We start from the raw sequence: 20,171 nt of genomic DNA, 5'->3' as shown, positions 1-20,171 counted from the left end.
TCTGATTGAAGGGCAATCCAGCTTACCTAGCGCTCTGCAACGTTGCTTGACTCCTGGATTGTACCTTATGACATGCGCAAGAAATACTCTGATTTGCAAAAAGCTACCAAAAGAAGTGAAAATTCTCACCCTCATACCGACCATACCTGTCAAGCGGAACTCTTGCAGAAAGATGAGTCTATAGCTCCGACAATTAGTTTTTATTATTTAAATGTTTTTATGACTTTTGTGCTTTCACACTAGTTCATTTCTTTTGGTTGAAGTAAATGAATCTTTTTCATTTTTCATTATATTTGATGTTAACTGGCCACTTAGAAAGAAGTTTACAAGTCGTAGAAATAACTAGTTTCTGAGATTTCAAGATAGACATATTATAGACAAAATATGGACATAATTTGGCTGAAAAGGACACATTTTTGGATGCTCAATCGACATATTCATTGACCAAAAATTTGGCAACCCTAATTATTAGAGCGTTGTTCCTTAAAAAATAAAAATTTGGAGGATTAATATTATTGCCTGGGCAAAACTTACCTGGAAATGAATCCGTGTCCACCTTTTCAAGGGTTGAGATCTACACAATCGGGTAGTATGTAATTTTATAAATATGGTGACGTTTTTGTGCCAGGTTCTTCTGAACTACACTTTATGATATCCAAAGATTCCTTGTAGGCTACCATATGATATGATTCACCTCCAGACTGTTTCCAAATATAATGGTTGCTGCTGTGATAATTGCCTCCTTCATCTTTTCTTCCTTTTAATAGGCTAGTGAAGATTGAGGCTTGACTAACTTTGTAAAATTTACTGATTCTGTCTAGCCTAGCTTAATGGTAAATGTAGATGAATTGGTAAATTTTAACCAAATCATATTATTGACTTATGAATACAGTAAACATACCACTTGATGCCTTTTTATGCTATTTCCAAAGATAGGCTAATAATCATTGTCAGAAATGAATTTTATCCCCACCCCTATTTATACCAATTCAGGGTATATATTTGCACATTAGGAGGGTGGGGGTAAATTTTATTTCTGATGTAAATGAGAGGTAAGATTAAACTTTGGTAAATTTTTACCAAATCATATTATTGAGTTGGGAATAAAGTGAATACACCATTAAATGCCTTTTTTTATGTTGATCACAAATATAATAATCATTTCTATCAGAAATGAAGGTAAAATTCTGCTTTAGCTATTTTTGAATATTTTGTAATGAGGTTAGGTTAGGAAAATGAAACTTTCAGGGCTGGTTCTACAGGCTAAATTATGTCTGGGAAGATATTTTGAAGTACCTACCTCCACTCCTTCTCCTCTAGAGGGTCATGACCTTTAAAAATCTGTGTGTTATAAAAGTGAAACCTTGCAAAATAGATCTTCTGCTTAAATGAAGTACAACAAAACTGTTTTCAGCTTCACAACTTTGCTTAATCCCAATTTATAAGGTTTTAAAGATATGCAAATACATTTCCTAAATTTTGGAAATAAAACATTAACATGGCTTAAAATTCTGCTCAAATAACTGAAATTGCATTTTCAGAGCTAAAGCCACAGAAAAAGAAACTGATAACTAAAAATTAAGGTAAAAAGTTGTTTTGACAAAATTTCAATGGGTTGGTCATATAGGCAAATTTCAGGACCCTCCAGAGGGGGAAGGAGTGGAGGTATTTACTTTGAAATACCTTCCTGGGACATACTTTAGCCTGTAGACCCATCCCTGAAAGTTTCATTTTCCTAACCTAACCCCTTTCCCAAGATTGCCAAAAGTAGCTAAAGTATAATTTTACCAAAATGAATTTCAGCCCCCCCTAACCTAACCTAACCCCCACCCCATATTTGCAAATATATATCCTGAATTGACATATATCGGGGGGGGGGGCTTAAATTCATTTCCAACAGAATTGATTTTTATATATATAATCAGCATAAAAAAGGTATCAAATGGTAGATTAACTTTATTTGAAACTCAATCATATGATTTGGTAAAAATTTACCTAAATTCCCCCCCCCCCCTAATGTGCAAATATATACCTTGAATTGGTATATATAGGGGTGGGGGCTAAAATTCATTTCCAGCAAAAATGATTATTATGTTTTAAAAGAGCAGAAAAAAGGCGTTGATTGGTATATTCATTTTATTCATAAGTCAATAATAGGATCTGGTAAATATTTACCAGAAAACAGTTTATATTTGAGTCGCCTAATAAATGAGGTTTGAATTGTTATAAATAGGCTAAGTATTTTTGGAATATGTTACTCTTGAACAACTTATTTATAAACTAGTGATATGGTTTTAACCACTTTTCAATAACTTAACTAGTGTTGATAAATTCTTTGTGTGGTTACAAAAATGAAATACCTTTGGGGCCCCTTTAAGGGCTTAAGATGCAATTAGCACCAGAAGCAATTATTGAATTATGAAAGAACATAAAAAAGGCATCAAATAACATTTTCACTTTCATCCTAGCTAAGTTATAGTGCCACCTAGAAATTTACCTAAATATCTTGATTAACAGAGTATTCAGAAAGCTTAGAAACAATCTTACCTTCATCTTGGATCCAAGTATAGGACTTGTTTCTGTCACAAATTAGATTTTAGCATAATCTCCTTTTCTTACCTTACCCAAATGTATAGGCCATATTTCATATTTCCTACACATTTATTGATTCTTGATTTGATCACCATTGATTCAATTTATGGGTAAACTGGTTTTAACAAGAGTGACACTAACACAGGTATTCTAAGACAAGACAAAAAGGTATCATCTTCAGATCTATAAAAGGTTTAAAATTTGGATTTTCAATAGAAACAAATGTCATATTTGGATTCAGTACAAAATTATAATTCTAGGGGTAAGTTTGTTTCTTAGCTATCTAAATACTTTGTTGATTAAAATATTTACAAGCTTGTTTGTGTGATCATTTGCCACTCAAAGGATCAATATAGGCTATCACAATAAGCAGTAGAATTTTAGACAAGCTATTTTTTCTATCTTGGAATGTAGTTAGGTTAGGAAAATGAAACTTTCAGGGATGGATCTATGGACTAAAGTATGTCTGAGGGGAGGGGGAGTCCCTAAGCAAAAAGTAGTTTTTCTAGAATTTTGTTCAGTATGCATTTAACACTTTCCAAATTTACTAATTGCTATCATAACAAAGTCCATCTTAAGCCCTTAAAGAGACCTTTTTCATGATGTGTTTCTCCTTTACATTTGGTAAATATTTAGTGATTGATTGCCTCTGAAGGAAACTTGCTAGTAAACTGAAAATTGTAGACTACCTTTTTTATTTTTTATTTGATGCTCAATCCAAATATTGGTAAATTTGTGGTTGACAACAGGGTTGCCACCCTGGCCTGGAAGAATTTACTAAATCTGAGAGGAAAAATTTACTAAATTGCTTCTCTTTTTACTAAATGCTTTAAAAAAATTTTTCACCATCAAGCATTGATTTTTACTTCAGGAGGATAATCAATAGGATTTCCACAGTCTATTTTCCTTTTTTCTTCTTTTTTTCTCTTTTCCTCTTTTCTTTCGTTTTTGTAGTATGATTGAAAATTCTGGAAACCTATAAGTTCAAAAATCCTTTTATTTTATTATTTGGATGTACTACTGGATAGGCTTCATATTCCAGATGCAGTGTATCCAAGACATCAAACAATAGTCTGGAATCTTAGATTCTGGAAATCCTGCTAGTGAAGCTTGGATTTAAATTTATCAATGGTCTTCAGGTCAAAAAATTCAGATATATTGAAAAATTAAAAAACAATCAACAAAGAAAAACAGCTACAGCTCATATTCACAAAGCAATTCAGGCAATGGAGGGCTTAGAATCTGAGGTGTTTGAAAGTGACGGCTTTTGAAGTTTGTCCCCCAGTTTCTGTTTTTAGGTTTAAAATCTAAACCCTTCAATTTTACATTTTTAAGAGGAAATTTGCCACTTTTAAAACACTAATTGGGATGGTCTTTAAATAAGGGATCAGCTGCTTACAAAGATTTCTGACAAGTTTTAAAGCAATTAATTTAGGATTTTTTGTGAACTGATTTCTTTTGGATTCTCTCTTGTTTGTATTCAAGAAAATCAAACACCAATACACATGTAGATTAAAAAATGCACCTCAAATTGGACTAGGACTGCCAAGAAAAAGAAAACTTATATAACCTACAATAATTAGTTAAACAAAATAACATTGTGTCAATATTCTTCAGGTCAGGCAAATCATACAAATTGAAAAGTAAGAACAAAAATATGTAGTCATAATTAAAAAAAGTTACACTTAAAAGGCCTCAGCCTCATCCAAATTTAAAGTATCCACTAGTTTTGAATTCTGACTGAAGGGGTCTATTTGTTTCTATTTCTTGATAGCCTGAGTCAAATTGCTGGGGATCACCCAGTCATATACTCCACTTGATAACCTGAGAACAAGTTGCTTTGTTTTAATCAGGGACAAAACACTTGAGACATTTAGCCTATTTTGGTTTTTAGTTTTGATGACTGACAAAATCAAGAACTGTCTCTCTGGCTCCAACACTTGAATGGGGCAAGCTGCAGAGAGTCAGAAAGAATTTGGGCAAGTATGGAAAAAGTTTGTTTCCAGCAGCATCTTTAAAAAGAGACAAGGCTAAGTAACAAACATAGCAGCTGTTATGAGGGTCTTGGAAAATTTTCCGAAAACAAATTAAGCCTGCATGCCAGTCCTGATTTTAAATAGTTTGCCTTTCAAAGCAAGTATCAAGAAGAAGCCGAGAGCAAAGTAGAGATTTTAAGTGCTAGGGTTGACGGGAAATTGCAAAAAATGAGAGCAATAGTAGCCATAATATCTAATGTAATTGAAATCAGATTTTGTAATGAATGGACCCTAATTTTTTTCCTGAATTTATGGAAAATAACAAAAGTTTTGTTTACTACAAATCATGACTTTTTACTAGATTTCAGAAAATTTACTAGATCCTCTAAATATACTAGATTTATTTTTTACTAGATCTAGTAAAATCCTACTGACGGTGGCAACCCTGGTTGACAATCTAATATAGCTAGGATGAAAGTGAATACAACACTTGATGCCTTTTTTAAATATTCTTTCATGGCCTAATTCAATAGTTGATTTTGCAGAAAATTGCCTTTTGAGCCCTTAAAGGGCTCAAAACATCCCTTATTAAACAAAAGTTTTAAATTGTTTAAAAAATGGATATTAAGAAAAAATTGTCGTTTGTAGCTGATTCAGGGAAAGTTATTCTTATATTCATTAGTCTTGATAGTAAAATGTAAATTTGAAAACAAAGTTGCAGGTATTTTTAAAGAGAGCCCTAAATCCCTCAAAAATTATGTTAGCTTTGCTGTTATGTCATTTCTTAGCAAATTTCAGGCTCATTTTAAAATTTCTTACAAATTTGTTTCCAAATAACAATTAAGACTAATGAAAATAACAATTACAATTCCCAAATCAGCTACAAATGTCCATTTATCACTAGACATTTCTTTAATAATATGTATTTATGCTGATGGCCACTATGGGCTGTTTTATCTTTTAGGGTCCCATTAAAATCTCAGAATGTAATTTTCCCTCGAGCATTTATTGAATTGTGAAAGACCATAGAAAAAGACATTAAGTGATGTATTCACTTTATATATTTGCACAATGGGGGGGGGGGGGTAAAGTATATTGAAGTGCTTTTGTGAATGATATAATTAAGCCACCACATGCAATCAGTGGTATATTTAGGATTCTCATTGAGGGGGAGGGGACACTATTTAAAAGTTACCAATTATGTTACTGTCATAGTCCCCTTTTTGAGCATATTTATTACTATGCTGTTTAAAAAGATTAGATAACAAGTTCATCTAACCAAATTGAAGAGCTCTAATCTTGCTAATCCTTGAACCAGATACAAAACAATATAAGCACTGTAAATACGTCCTATATTTTAATCTGTTTTGAATTCATCCTGAAGCTGCTTAAAACATTGTTAATATCCACCTTGACATTGTACATGTGCATGACCCTTCAATCTGCCCTCTCCTGTCTGATCTTGGACGCATGTTTTAAGCTGCTTTAGCATGCTAAATGAATTCCTTGCAGATGTCATGGTAACAGGGGAATACAATAAAGAGTGAAATATAGAGTTGGAAACCAGCAGTCACATGCAGCAAAAGTTTCAGAAACTCTATTGGGTTGGTGAAATTCACCTTTAGATCTCCATTTGACTTGCCAGACAGTTAGCTCAGCAAATGAAAAATCTTAAGCCAAACTGGCCAGCCATGACAAAGAACCACAAAGAGAGAAATTTCAACAAAAAACAAACGAATTGAAATACAGCCAGTAGAAGGAATAGATAAAAAAAAAAAATGGGTATTTTGCCTTTATGAAAACAAGGCATCTTCAACACTAATGAAATAAAGATAGAAAACTAAAATAACATAAAAACAAATAAAACCCAAAACCCAAGGAATAAAACAAGCCAAATCAGGATCTTCAATTATTGCAATAGGTGGCAGAAGCTAATAGGGTTGCTTTGACAAGAACACCAAAGCAACTGGATAAAAATGAATAAAATGAACAAGAAGTTGATTATTCTGTTGCAAAATAATCCTATTGTTTGCTACTATTGCTGAGATTCTCCTAGGTCTTGTATTTGGTATTTTTCCTTGGTGATTTTGTAAAACCTTATTAATCCCACTAACTACTGGTTCACTTTGAAAAAGAATGTTATAAATTGGGTCGATATTCAAATTACCTGTACTTCTATTTGTTGATAAATTAACAAGAATATATTTTTTTATTTCAATAGCCTCTCCAGCCCACAATGAAATCTTTCTATTACTAGAAATGGCTGTTGCATCATAGAATTATACATAATGATCAGGGTGGTAGAAAATATGTTCTGCCAAAACAAAGTTTTTGGGTTCCTTCATTCAGAGTTCTTTCTATTGAAGAGTTCTTCTATTGAGAGCTCAATAAATTATTCAAAAAGTTTTTGATGAGTATGACCATTGTAAAATTTCCCACATGAACAAGGAATATTATAAGCCCTACTACCCAAATTGCCATGAATCAAATCCCTCCCAGAATTAAAAAAACTGCTTAATGGTCTTCTTGACTGAAAAACTTGACAGGTTCAATTCAGAAGACTTTGAAACTGCATTTGTTTTATTATTATGTTTAATATGTCTATTGTCTATTATTTTGTTTATGAATTTAATTGGCTAACTCCTACAAAATAAAATGTCTTTTAAATGCAATAATTCTGAATCCAGAAGTTCCTGGAAATAAATTCTGAAAGCTCTATCCACTAATGAAATTACAACCCCTCTTTTCACTGAAACTGGGGAGGCAAGAGTGAAAATTTATATACCTCTTGCTATGTGTTGGCTTCCTACATATTGCAAAAAGCATATGAAAGCTTTTCTCAGTATATAGAAAGCCTAAAAAAATTAAGTTGTTTTCAGAATTTTATGGTGTTTTCTTCTGAGGACGAGTAATTGTACACTAGTACTGTTAAAACAAGTTTCTGTAGTTTCAACTCAATGAAGTCTAGTTTTACCTGTGATTGATTGCTGTATGTGATACAAAAGTCATTTAGAATGATTTTAAAAAGTGAATAATAATGAGAGTAAACATGAATATCTGATTAATAGAAACATGCTGTATATTATAAAGCAAGAATTCCATTACAACAGTATTTTTTTATGTATTCCTAGGGCTCTATCTGGGATAACTGGGGGGCGGGGGAGGGCCTAGGGGCTCATTTTCATAAAAATGACCAGAATATTTGGAAATAACATAAAATAAGGAATTCAATAGTACTAACTTTATTTGTTAAGCATGTTTCTGCATAGCCTTGCAATAAATATTTGCACGATTAAGGAGAGGAGGCTAGGGTGAAACTGCAAAAACAGTAATTATCATATTTTTAATAAGTATTGAATTGGGAATTGTATTTACTGGTTTCAGGTTAAATCGTAGATTTGGTTTTTTTTTTCATGTCTAAGTTATGCCTCAAAAAACCATAAGGAAGCATATATCACCTATCAATTTAAGACCCATTTTTAGGGCTCAATATGGAATTTGGAATGGTAGCAATTAGTATACTGAAAAAGAGCTTTAAAAAGTGGACTAAGTGTTATGTTCATCTTTTACAATGCAAATTTGTAAAATCTATGATTAAGGTTGCCCTCATTCCTTATAAACAGTTTGTTATAAAACAAACTGTTTATAACAAGCTTAAAAAAGTAACAAAATCTGTTAAGTTATGGTTATAGTCAAGGGCTATAACTGGCCCCATTAGGGATGTTGGGATGCAACTGTTAAAATGAAATATTGAATATGAAATGGAGCATTACTATCATTGATCTTTATAGTGCTTATTCAGAAGAAGCCATACACAAGACTGTTACCATACCATAAAGTTATATACACAGCCTAACAAATATTGGATAGAGTATTGATAACCATTTGTATTTGCTTAGCACTTTAAGAAGGAATCCTGAAAACTTTTTTCCTGTGCTTCAAAGTTTTGCGCTGGGCTGGTTGTTTCTTTTCAAACTATACCTGCTTTATATTTAATTAAGTTTATAAAGCAGGCCAAAGAACAGGAATGGTAAAAATATTTAAGATTTGATCTGTCTTCAGTTAGCTCTTCAGATAAGGTTGCCCAGGTAATATCCAAACCAATTAGCAATGAATGCACATTTTGATTGGCTGAGACCACCAACATCTTTTTTGGGTATATCCTGGTTAGGTAGCTATGTTGATGTCAGGCAACTAACTTAAAATAAGGGGTAAATATGAGGGTTTTTTAATCACTCAGTTATCTAAAAGATAAATATACCATCCAATACTCTTTCTAAACATTTTTATTGCTAATATGGCAAAATTCATTCTGAACCCTGAAAAGGGCTTTAAACTATTTGGCTTTTCAAACTGGTGATTGTGCAAATCCCCAATTATTTTTTAAAGAAGTGTTTTATTACTAATTTGCTATGTGCTATATTGAACCAGTCATTTGTATTGGTTACCCCTGTGATTTGTTCTGACAGCAATTGAATTTCCCTATTACTTTTTAAGGACCTTGTTTCAAAATTTTCTTTTTGTTGTATCTGAATTGAATAAATGGGGAGCCAATATTGTTTGGAAATGTTTAAAACGGCTTTTAATCACTGGCTTGTTATCCAATCCTCAACTAGAACCATGATCTGTGCCTAAGGTTCAGTCAAAAACTAGAAATTGACTGGTCATTTTATCTTCATTATTCTTGTGAGTTTGTAATCAAACTATGAGTGAAAAGTAATAGCAAACGTTGGACTCTTTTGTGGTGATAATCCAGAAATTTTAGGGTAAAAACTGATAACAATGCTAGCACTCAGGTTAGTGGACACATATTTCCCCACTTGCCATGACAGTTTCAGAAAACAAACCAGCTCGGCATATTTTTTAGAGGTATCTGGCCTTCACTTTTTGTAGAAGAAAATTGAACCATATACTTTAAGTCTTAAAGCACATTGCATTAAGACTTTGAATGGATTGAATACTAAAAAATAAATTGGATTCTATGTTCTTTTCCTTGTTCGGCTTTTCAAGTGCAAGTGGAAAGCCACTTCTGTTCTATTAAACTGCTAAGAGAAGAAAGTATTATGCCTGCATAAGCAGAATTTAGGATAATGAGAAGTAATGCTTTTAGATCTGTAGGATAGTCTTATCTAAATCCTTATCTCAAGATGTTTGAGGAAATATAGATTACATCAGGTACAATTTTGCACTGTTTGCCTTCTTGGCCACTATGCTTTGAGGGGCTACTTACAAATCAGAAACATCCATTAACTTAGATAATTTTCCTGAACTAGTGGAGAAAATATTTGAAGACAATTTCGCTATTCTTTTCAACAAGACCAAAGGTGATTCTTGAAAAAGAACAATCAGCAATCATGCCTGCATCAAATAGAAAAACGATCAAGCAACCAAATGACTGCTATCACATGCAAAATTAAATTCTAAAATCTTATCTACCTTGATTTGTGGAACTATAAAAATGTTGCCATGGATTAGATGTTGTTTTTTGCCCAATGTTATGATGTTATGTTATGCAGTGCACAAAGTTATGGTGATGATTTTTGTTACTTATGGGGGATTTAATAGGGTTCAATCAAAGCTTATGGAGAAGGTGCTTGTGTAGTATGGGGTTCAACCAAAACTTAGGGAGAAGACGCCTTGTGCAGTATATATATACGCTGTCATATCTGCAGATTAAACTTGGTTTTGACCATGGGTGCCCATAAGCTGAATTTTAAAGTGGAGGCTTACCTGGTCTAATTGGCACTTCCAATGCTGTATAATAAAAATCTCAAAACAAAAATATAAATATATAAGGCAGCATCATTCAGCCAGGGGGGCTCCACCCCCCCTGCCCCCCCCCCCCCCATATGGGCGCCCATGGTTTTACTGACTGTCTGACAAAGATGAGCAAACTTTTGGAGTTTTTCTCTGTGATGCCAAGACTTTATGTATTTTCATCTTGCAGCAAGACTTAACATGGACTTTTTGTGGAATCCCAATGCTGATAGGCAAAAAGTCTTTATGATAAAAAGCAGCATCCATATTAACAGTTTTCTGCAGTCCAAGACCAGATTTGATTGTATTATTAGTGTGCTAGCGACAGTGTCAGTGTGTGCTCTTGTTGGTTCAGGAAACCTGCGATCCATAGTATGGGTATTGTGCTAGATCCTGTCTCTGGTGGTCTAAGAAACACAATGAAAGTTTTTTTTGGTGTTACTGAGGTTTGAGATAAAGGAGTCCTGTTGCTTTTATGATGTGACTGCTGAAGATGTTGAATCTATTCCAGTGAGCCTTTTAGAAGATTAATTGAAAAAAACTTTTCTCACAAAATAAGTTTTTGAAGGAAAAGTAAAGAATTCCATTAAACCAAAAAATGAGCAAAAATACAATAAAAGATCTACCAAGCTTAAACTACATGTATGCATTAGTAAATAAATGAAACCCAAAACCAACAGAAATTACAATAAATAACCAAGTCAAGTTCAAGACAAACAGAAATTAACATAAGTAGGGCTCACAACCCCTATGCCTTCTCAAGGTTAGAACATAATTTACATTTTACTGAGTTTTTTTTTTAATGTTTTCACTTTTATAACTTAAATAAATAAAAAATTATTAAGATTTTAAGGAATAAATATCACCACCTTTTCTCAATAAAATTTACTGTAATAACATTACATACATACCTTTCTTAATAACATGTGCTATATGTAAACAATGAAAAAATTTCCTAACCTACAGCCCTTGCCCTGAGGCCTAGGGGGGCATCTTCCAATGCATAATTACTAAACATTTCAATGATGCCAAAAAAATAAAGATGTCTCAAAGCTTTGTTTAGTTATTTAGTTTTTTTTTTTTGGGATATGATCAGAATCAGAATCATTTATTAACATAAAAGCTTTCGTTGTCAGGGTTTAAATCCCGACTAAATCGCGCTATTTTTTACAAAGTAAACAAAGACACAAAAAAATTAATACACATGTCACTTATTGTAGACAGAAACATAAAAAGGCACAAACGAATTGCTGAAGCGATTAGTGCGACACTTGGGTTGGGCTAGCTTTGTTGCTTTTGATCTTGTAGTTACTTTTTTTTGTCAGCATTGGGGGTAATATATTTCTGTGTTCATCACTTGTCAGAAGAAACTGGCCAAATTTACAGATAAGTTGAAAACGGCGATCGTGGAGTGACGGCAAATTTAGTTGAGACAGTGCTGATTCGTAATCGGTGTACTGATCAGACAGTATGGCCTTCACTGCTCTTTTCTGGACTGATTCGAGTACTTCGCTCATATAGGCAGTGTTCTGAACCTGTGGATCCCATACAGGGCACGCATACTCTAATATCGGGCGAATATATGTCAGGTAGGCTGTTTTCAATTGCAGCACTGAAAAATCAAATCTTCGCATCAGTAAAAGGGTACGCATGGCGCAGTTCGCCTTTTTCACTACCCCTTGGACGTGGAGGCTAAACAAACAGTCAATGCTGAACGTAGCACCGAGAATAACTGCCGACGATACGCTTTGGTATGGTGGAGGGGGGCACTGAAAGTCCCTTTTGAGAGGGTTAAATTGAAGAATTTTGGTTTTCGTTTTGTTGATTTGGAGGCTGTTTTCAGAACACTGGTCTCTAAGTTGTCAATAAATGATTCACTGAACTGGGGAACGGTTTGAGACTTCTCAATGAGGTATTTTAAGAGGGCGGAAAGGTTATCTACGAATTTGAACCGTTCGTCAAAATCGGCAAGGACAAAGTTGATCACTACCAAGAACAACAAGGCAGCGAGTTTAGTGCCTTGTGGGGCACCACACGTAAGCTCAGACCATTCCGAATCAGTATCCCCCGGGTAGAGACCATATACGCTCTATAGTCGGTCGTGTAAGAAATCTATTACTAATAAGAGAATTTGTCTGCAAGCTCCCATAACCTTCAGATTGTTCACTGCAGTATAATGGCGTATCAAGTCGAAGGCTTTTCTATAGTCGGCTAGGAGGAGATCAACAATTGTGCCTCCTTGGTCAAGCCATTCAACAATAAGGTGATACAGACGCACAAGATAAACAGTTGTACTATTACCTTTCAAGCACCCGTATTGGTATGGATCAAGAGAGCCCTGGACTTGTGACAAAAGTTCACGATATATAAATGATTCCGCTACCTTAGAGAGGTTTGGAATTATCGAAATTGGGCGGAGTTGGTCGCACGATTTCGGGTTTTTCACTTTTGGAATGACACGCACATAAGCTCTCTTCCAAACACTGGGGAACACTTGTTCGCGAAAACACTGGTCAATAATAGAGCTGAGTGGCTTTGCGAGAAAGATGGAGAACTCGCGTAACAACTTGACAGGGAGTTCACCAGGGTAAGACGCACAGTTTACTTTCAGTTTCTGAAGTTCCTTAAAGACGGCATATTCAGATACTTCACATATCTCATCAGTCCTGGTGTCAGCAATGATACTCTCAATTTCTGAGTTTGTGATTGACGGGTATGTGGTGCATATGCCGGAGAAAAAATTGTTCACTTCAGTAGCTGATGTCAGTGTGCCGTGATGGACTTGGAGGGGGCTTGTTGCTCTCAAATCACTTTTGACTCTTAAGGGTACTATAAGTTCTAATTTCTAATAAAATGAGTCCCATCTGAAGCTTATCTGGCCCCCCAATCCATAAAATCCTTATATGCCCTCAGGGCATAACTTGCAGTCCTTGTCCTTGCACTACTCTTGGGGGGGGGGGTATCAAACCAGGAGGCAGGTGTGCAAAAAGTTCCAAAGCTGCTAGTAGTAGTATTCCAATAGCTGCCAATACTTTAGCACCACAACTTGTGTTTTGGTAGCTTTGCTTTGAACAAAAAGTATTTTTATACGTAAAATTTGTAGAAAAGCAACAAATGTAACTTAGTATAGCTTGAAGTTAGAAATTTTAATAATTTTCTGAATGACAATTAACAATGTAATCTAATTCAGTGGCAAGCCATATACTAGCCCTAAATATCATTCTCCATGATTTTATATGTACCATTTTATCTAAAGTGTTGTATCATATTTACTCTAATACTGCTAGTGGAGTATAGTACTCAAAGTGTGAAGTATACTTTATATAGCTTACTGCTGTTACTTTATGGATAGAGTTGTACACTCCAATGCTATTGGTATCATATAAATAATGCATACCCAACTGCATGCTTGATATCTCATTGATCACTATACTACAACTATAAAAACACCATTTGATTTTCTGGGAGAACAATATTGATTAGCAGCCTGGCAGTTGCATGCATTATGAAGCTGTAATATTAGTTTTGCCCTAATCTAATCCCCAAAACAAACAGAGATTTGCTGCTACATTGCAGTTTGGCTGTTTTAAGCTACTAATCTTCCATGGCCCAGCTTTCCCGTTACCGGCTTTAACTGTATATACACCTTGATATCCATCAGCCCTTTTAAGATCCTTTCAACTGACAAATAAACAGTTTTGAGAGAATTTGGCTATTTGTGCAAGATTTGGACAAAAACTCACTTTTTGTTGAAGAGATACATCTCTTCTTGCAAAAGAGAAGAGATACATACATTCTCCTGAGAAAATATATTTCAGAGGAGAGGTATCACCTGGTTAAAAAAAAAATATCAAAAACGAAAACAGCTCTTTTTTGTTTTTTAGTTACTCTTTTTTAGACTTTTAGTTCCTGTTACTTACATTTGAGTTACTTACTGTTCTTTACCACAAATTGTTTGATCAATCTTCAAACACAGATATCAGGTAGCAGAGTAAGAAATAAAGCAACTGTTTGTGAAAAAACAAGTCTCAATATAATATAAAACTTCACAAGAAAACAATCTGGAAGTAATAAACAAATTTTATTTTTGGCTATAATATACAATTTTTTGTGACTCACGTTTTGGGGTCGCATCTGTTTTAATCAACTATTCCCCGAATTTTAATATAATACATATCTTACTTTTGTCTTATTAGAAGGACAGAAGGGAGGGGCTGCAATTTTTATGGTAAGAAGATTATATTTGGGAAAAGTTTTGAATGACAAACAAATCCAATTCTACCTCATTTTTTAATTCTAATGATTTTATCTGAGGATAAAAACAATTATACAAGGGTTCTGTGAGCCGAGTTCGAGTTTACAGAGAAGAGACTGAAGAATATCTGGTTGAGTTTGGAGTAAAACAGGACTGCATCCTGTCTTCGACTCTGTTTAACTACTGTATTGATTGGGTGCTTGAAAATGCACCATCTTCTGATCTGGGAGTCCAGATTGGACACAATCTTTCACTTGGAGACCTTGAATATGCTGATGATGTCACAATCCTCTCGGACCCAGAGAAAACTATGCTCAACAAGCTAGTTACTTGGGCAGATTGTATTGGCTTGTCAGTACAGGGAAGACAAAATTTATGGCAATAAATCACACTGATCCCATTTCGTTAACTGTAAATCAAGAACAGTTGGATCAGGTCAACAGCTTCACATACCTCGGATCCCACCTTTTTACTGATGGATCTTCTGACACCAACATTCAACAGCGATTGCAGAAAGCACAGACAGTCTTTGCTTCTCTTAGAACACCGTAATGGATACCGGCGTGAAATTCGTGTAAGAACTAAAGTTCGAGTCTATCTGGCTTTGGTTTGAACAATCCTTCTTTATGGATGCAAAACTTGGTCAGTAAAGCGACTACATGAAAATGCACTGAAGGTGTTTGAGCATACCTGTCTGCGTAGCATCCTCAGGTTAAATCTGAATGATCGCATATTAAACGTGGATATAAAACAAATCTGTAGCATCGAGAGATGCGTTGCCATCACGATCAAGGAGTATCAACGGATTGGTTGGGCCATGTCTTACAGAGGCCAACAGAGTACTCGCCTCGCCGAATCCATCTAGCTGAGCCACTTAGCTCATGGAAGAGACGCCAAGGAGAACAGCGGAATAGCTGGTGGAACTAAGTTATATCAGACCTTGGACCTACTGGTGGGTTCAAAAAGTTCGGTCACAGATGGACAACTCAATGGCTCCCATTGGCAAAACAGCTGGCAGAAGACCGCATTACGTGGCTCAAACAGGTCTTGAAGATCCTTGATACCAGTCAAGGTGGAAACGCCTGATTCCCGACACAAGTACAAAGTTAAGTAGTAAGGCTTAGCCTTCATACATGGTTAATAATTTCTCAAGCATGAAAAGTTGCGGGGGTATTTAGAAAATTTCCAACGCCTTAATTTGATATGGCTGAAAAAGTAGAATGTTGAAAGAGCAGTTGAAAAAAGGTAGCTGGCTAAAAAAGCAGTTGATAAAAGGTGGATGGTTGAAAAAGCTGGAATGACAGAATAAAAGTCAAACAAGAAGCAATTATCTAAAGGTCTTGGCATTTTTTAGCTCTAATGCAAAAAGATTAATGCAGAGGCTTATTAATGCTTTATGATTTTTGGTGATTACTTATTAATAAAGATTTCTTAGGTATGATAGAACTTGCTGGCAACGTAAGGTTTTGTGAACTGCTAGTATAACTTCAGCTCTCCCCCTTCACCCTTCATCACAGAATTGGCTGCCCCCCCCCCCAGACAAGAAGCTACGTACGCCCATGTGCATTATATAATTTCAGTGTATTCTGTTAGCCGCCACTTGTTTTCCAGTGAGCGTAAGCTAATTGTTTCTTAATGCCGACAGATAAAACCGGTTTGTTCTTGAGTTTTACACATCGTAAACTTGAGTGTTGGCGGTATATTACATAAGTACCCTTTAATCTATCACTCATTCAATTATTATGTATTTAAGATTAATATATTATTCCCAAAACCTAGAGTAAGTGAAAACAAGGCTCAAACTACATTGCAGAAAATAAGAGAAAAAGGTATCATCTTAAAGGATTAATTTAATTTCTGAGTAAAACGACGGTTATAATTTGAAAGAGCATAAAAAAAGGTTTCGGTAAAATTCCAGTTTAGCTACATTTTGCTGTCTTTGAAAGGGGTAAAGTTAGGAAAATGAAACTTTCAGCAATGAATCCAGGGTTAAAACATACTCTGGGAAAGTATTTCCAAGCTTCGATGTTAACTCTTCTGATTTCTAAGTCGTAGAAATTTGCCTACTTGACAGGTCTATATATATTGAAATTTTAACAAAATAATATATTACCTAAATTTTCAGTTATCAGTTATGTTTTCTCTGGTTTTAGTTCTGAAAGTGAAATTTTGAGTAAAATTTTAAGCCATATAAAGGGTCTTTTCTAAACTTAGGAAATATATTTGCAGATCTTTATAACCTCATAAATTGGGGTGAAGCTGAAAACTGTTTTGTTGTACTTCATTTAAGAAGATCTATTTTGCAATCATCACCATTAGAAGGCTAAAAACATACTCTGGGAAGGTATTGCCAAGCTTCCATGTTAACCCTCTTCTGGTTTCTGAGTCTTAGAAGTGTTCCTACTTGACAGGTCTATACATATTGAAATTTTAACAAAACAATATTTTACCTAAATTTTCAGTTATCAATTATGTTTTCTCTGGTTTTATTTCTGAAAATGAAATTCCTGTTATTTGAGTAGAATTTCAAGCCATAACAAGGGTCTTTACTAAACTTAGAAAATGTATTTGCAGATCAATATAACCTCATAAATTGGGGTGAAGCTGAAAACTATTTTGTTGTGCTTCATTTAAGAAGATCTAATTTGCAAGGTTTCACTTTTATAACACAAGGATTTGTAAAGGTCATCAAAGGTCAGGACCATCTAGAGGGAGAAGGAGGGGAGGTAGATACTTAAAAATACCTTTACAGGACATACTTTAGACTGTAGACCCATCCCTGAAAGTTTCATTTTCTTAACCTCACCCGTTTCCAAAACAGCAAAAAGTTGCTAAACTAGAAATTTCCGTATGTTCATCTAGTTATCACTCAATAATGAAAATACTGACAAATTTGTTACGAAATCCCCCCCCCCATCTCTGCATAGGTACCATACTTTCCCTTTTTAATTTTAGAATAATTTTCTATCTAACTCTTATGTTTTCAAATCTTTGAGAAATAAACAGAATAGCAAAAGAAAACAAAATTTAAACTCACAGTCCAGCTGTCTAAAATAACCTCTTTGCATTAATGTTCAAAATTACACAGAAAGTAAACGTGTTCAAATGAAATTCTTTACCAGGGGTCACAAGAGAATCTTTGATGAAATGGTATAATTCTTATAAACATTTTGCTTTTACTAGCATAGGAATGGTATAATGCTTATAAACATTATGCTTTTACTAGCATAGGAAGAAAGGTCAGTAATTCAATGATCTATGTCTGGTTTTTCATGTGTAGTAAGTCTGGTTTTTCATGTGTAGTAAATAATTGGCCAGGCACGGTAGTGTTGATTGCAACTGGTGAGTCATCAGGAGTTGTGCTGGCTGACCAAAACTGTCTACAAATACATCCCTGCACTGCAGTGATCCCACGTAGGAATCCTCACCATTTTTGATGTCTTTGTCATTAGGGTCCCAGCAGTCTGCAATGATTTCTCAAATTTTTTTCAACTATGAGTAAATTAAACTGGATGTGATATGTTCGATATGGATGTGACCTAACGATTTTAGGAAAACCTTAATTAAGCCACTTTATAAGAAAGGTGATAAAAGTGAGTGTGGTAATTATCGGGGCATTAGTCTGGTCACTGTAGGTAGAAAATTACTTAGTAATATGATACTTTTTAGACTGAGAGATGCCGTAGACAAAGTTTTAAGAGAAGAGCAGTGCGGTTTTAGAAAAGGTAGAGGATGTGTCAATCAAATTTTCACTCTTAGGCTAATAACTGAGAAGTGCCTGATTTTTCAAACACCTTTGGTCCTCAGTTTTATAGATTATGAGCAAGCGTTCGATTCTGTGATAGAATAGCTTTAGTAAAGGTTTTATCCTTGTATGGTATACCAGAAAAATACATTAAAGTGGTTAGTTCTATATGCGAGAATAACAATGCTGCGGTTAAGGTAGGAAATGAGGTTAGCAGCTGGTTTTGTATTAAATCAGGAGTTAAGCAAGGTTGTGTTTTATCCCCCTTTATATGGATTATTTTGATGGACTTTGTTTTAAGGAGCACAGGAAAGGCAATGGGAGACCACGGAATCAAACGGGTAGGAAAAAATCTCCTGAACTTGGATTATGCTGATGATTTAAGCATCCTAGATGAAAGTGTGAGCAAAATGAATGAAGTTTTAGAGATTTTGCGAGTTCAGGGTGCAAGAATTGGTTTGAAAATTAATGTTAGGAAGACTAAGTCACTAAGGCTAGGAATAAGTGAAGATGAAAAGGTGATGTTTGGTAATGAAAATATTGACCAGGAGGGTAGCGTCACTTACCTTGGCCGTGTTATTTGTAAAGACAATGGGATCAGTGAAGGTCAAAAAAGTAGAATATTAGAGGCTCAGGGTATTTTTTCACAGTTAAAAAAATTTTCAAAGAATAGAAAGATAAATCTACAAACCAAGATTATAATATTAGAATCTACAGTGATGAAAGTGGTCAAATATTGCTTTGAAGCATGGACGCTCCGAAAAGCGGATGAAGATTTGCTAGATGTTTTCCAGAGGAATTGCTTAAGGATTGTTCTGGGTACCCGACTGCCTGACCGTATTTCAAACAATAGACTATACGAAATATGTGGATCATACCGCTCTCTAGGGCTGTGATGAAAGAAAGGTTGAGGTGGATAGGGCACGTTGTGCAGATGAAGGATGACGATTGCCGAAAATTGTTCTTTTCGGCCAACCATCCAGGGCTAAACGGAAAGCAGGTAGTCCCCGTCTGGGGTGGGAGGACGTCATAAACAAAGATTTAAAGGAAATGGGAACTTCGTGGGCGGATGTAAAAAAGGAGGCTTTGAATAGATTGGGGTGGAAGAGGAGCGCGCGTTGCTGTGTTGGCCTCAGGCGGCTTGGTGCTGCGGTGAGTTGTAGTAGTGAGTAGTAGTAGTAGTAGTAGTAGATATGTTCGAATCTCCAGGCTTCAACATGTCTTTAGAATTATGGTAAGGACTGTTACAGTCCAGCACAACTCCTTATGACTCACCAGTTGCAATCAACACTACCATGCTTCGCCAATCATCAACAAAAGAAAGCATTACTTGTTGGTGTGTTTCTTAGAAGTTGCAGGAGATTTTAACACCAGCAGAGTATCATTACTATAAATCAGCCAAAGCCTTACCTCCTCTCAAAGTAGGGAATTATATATGCGTTTTTAGTTCTCCATAGGTGCTTGGAATTCAGCAACAGTTGTTGCTTGTTCAGGCCAGTTCAGATCATATAGTGTGGAAAGAGAAGAAAATCAGTGAATAGAAGGAACAGAAATTACATTATATGTTGTTCACAATACAGCCAAAATGATTTGTAATGCATAGCCAGGTAAGCTTACTCACACAACAAATAACCTAAACGGCTCACTAGAACAGATTCAATGTCTTTAGCAGAGTCACATGATGAAAGTTACAGCTCTTCCTTATCTCAAACACCAGTAGTGACAAGTATAACGCCCTAAAAAGTTTCAGGGTCCTTTTTAGACCCCCAAACGGGACCTTGCACTGCACAAATTCTACGGATAGTATGTTTCCTGAGCCAATTGGAACACAGATTAAAATGGCTGT

At 35.0% G+C, this 20,171-nt stretch overlaps 1 protein-coding gene across 1 annotated transcript in view; it reads left to right on the top strand.

Annotated features, from left to right (window-relative positions):
* Window positions 1-492: 492 nt before the first annotated feature.
* Window positions 493-20,171, top strand: part of LOC148952921 (uncharacterized) — a 94,215-nt gene continuing 74,536 nt past the window's right edge. Inside the window, exon 1 of the mRNA XM_089088176.1 lies at window positions 493-589. Coding sequence (XP_088944302.1) covers window positions 541-589 — 49 coding nt within the window. The 5' untranslated portion in view covers window positions 493-540. The remainder of the gene's footprint in view (window positions 590-20,171) is intronic.

Source organism: Artemia sp. Qi Xiang Cuo, chromosome 4 (genome assembly GCF_049724085.1).
Source record: "Artemia sp. Qi Xiang Cuo chromosome 4, ASM4972408v1, whole genome shotgun sequence".
Taxonomy (NCBI): Eukaryota; Metazoa; Arthropoda; class Branchiopoda; order Anostraca; family Artemiidae; genus Artemia; species Artemia sp. Qi Xiang Cuo.
This window is presented reverse-complemented; position numbering and strand designations above follow the sequence as displayed.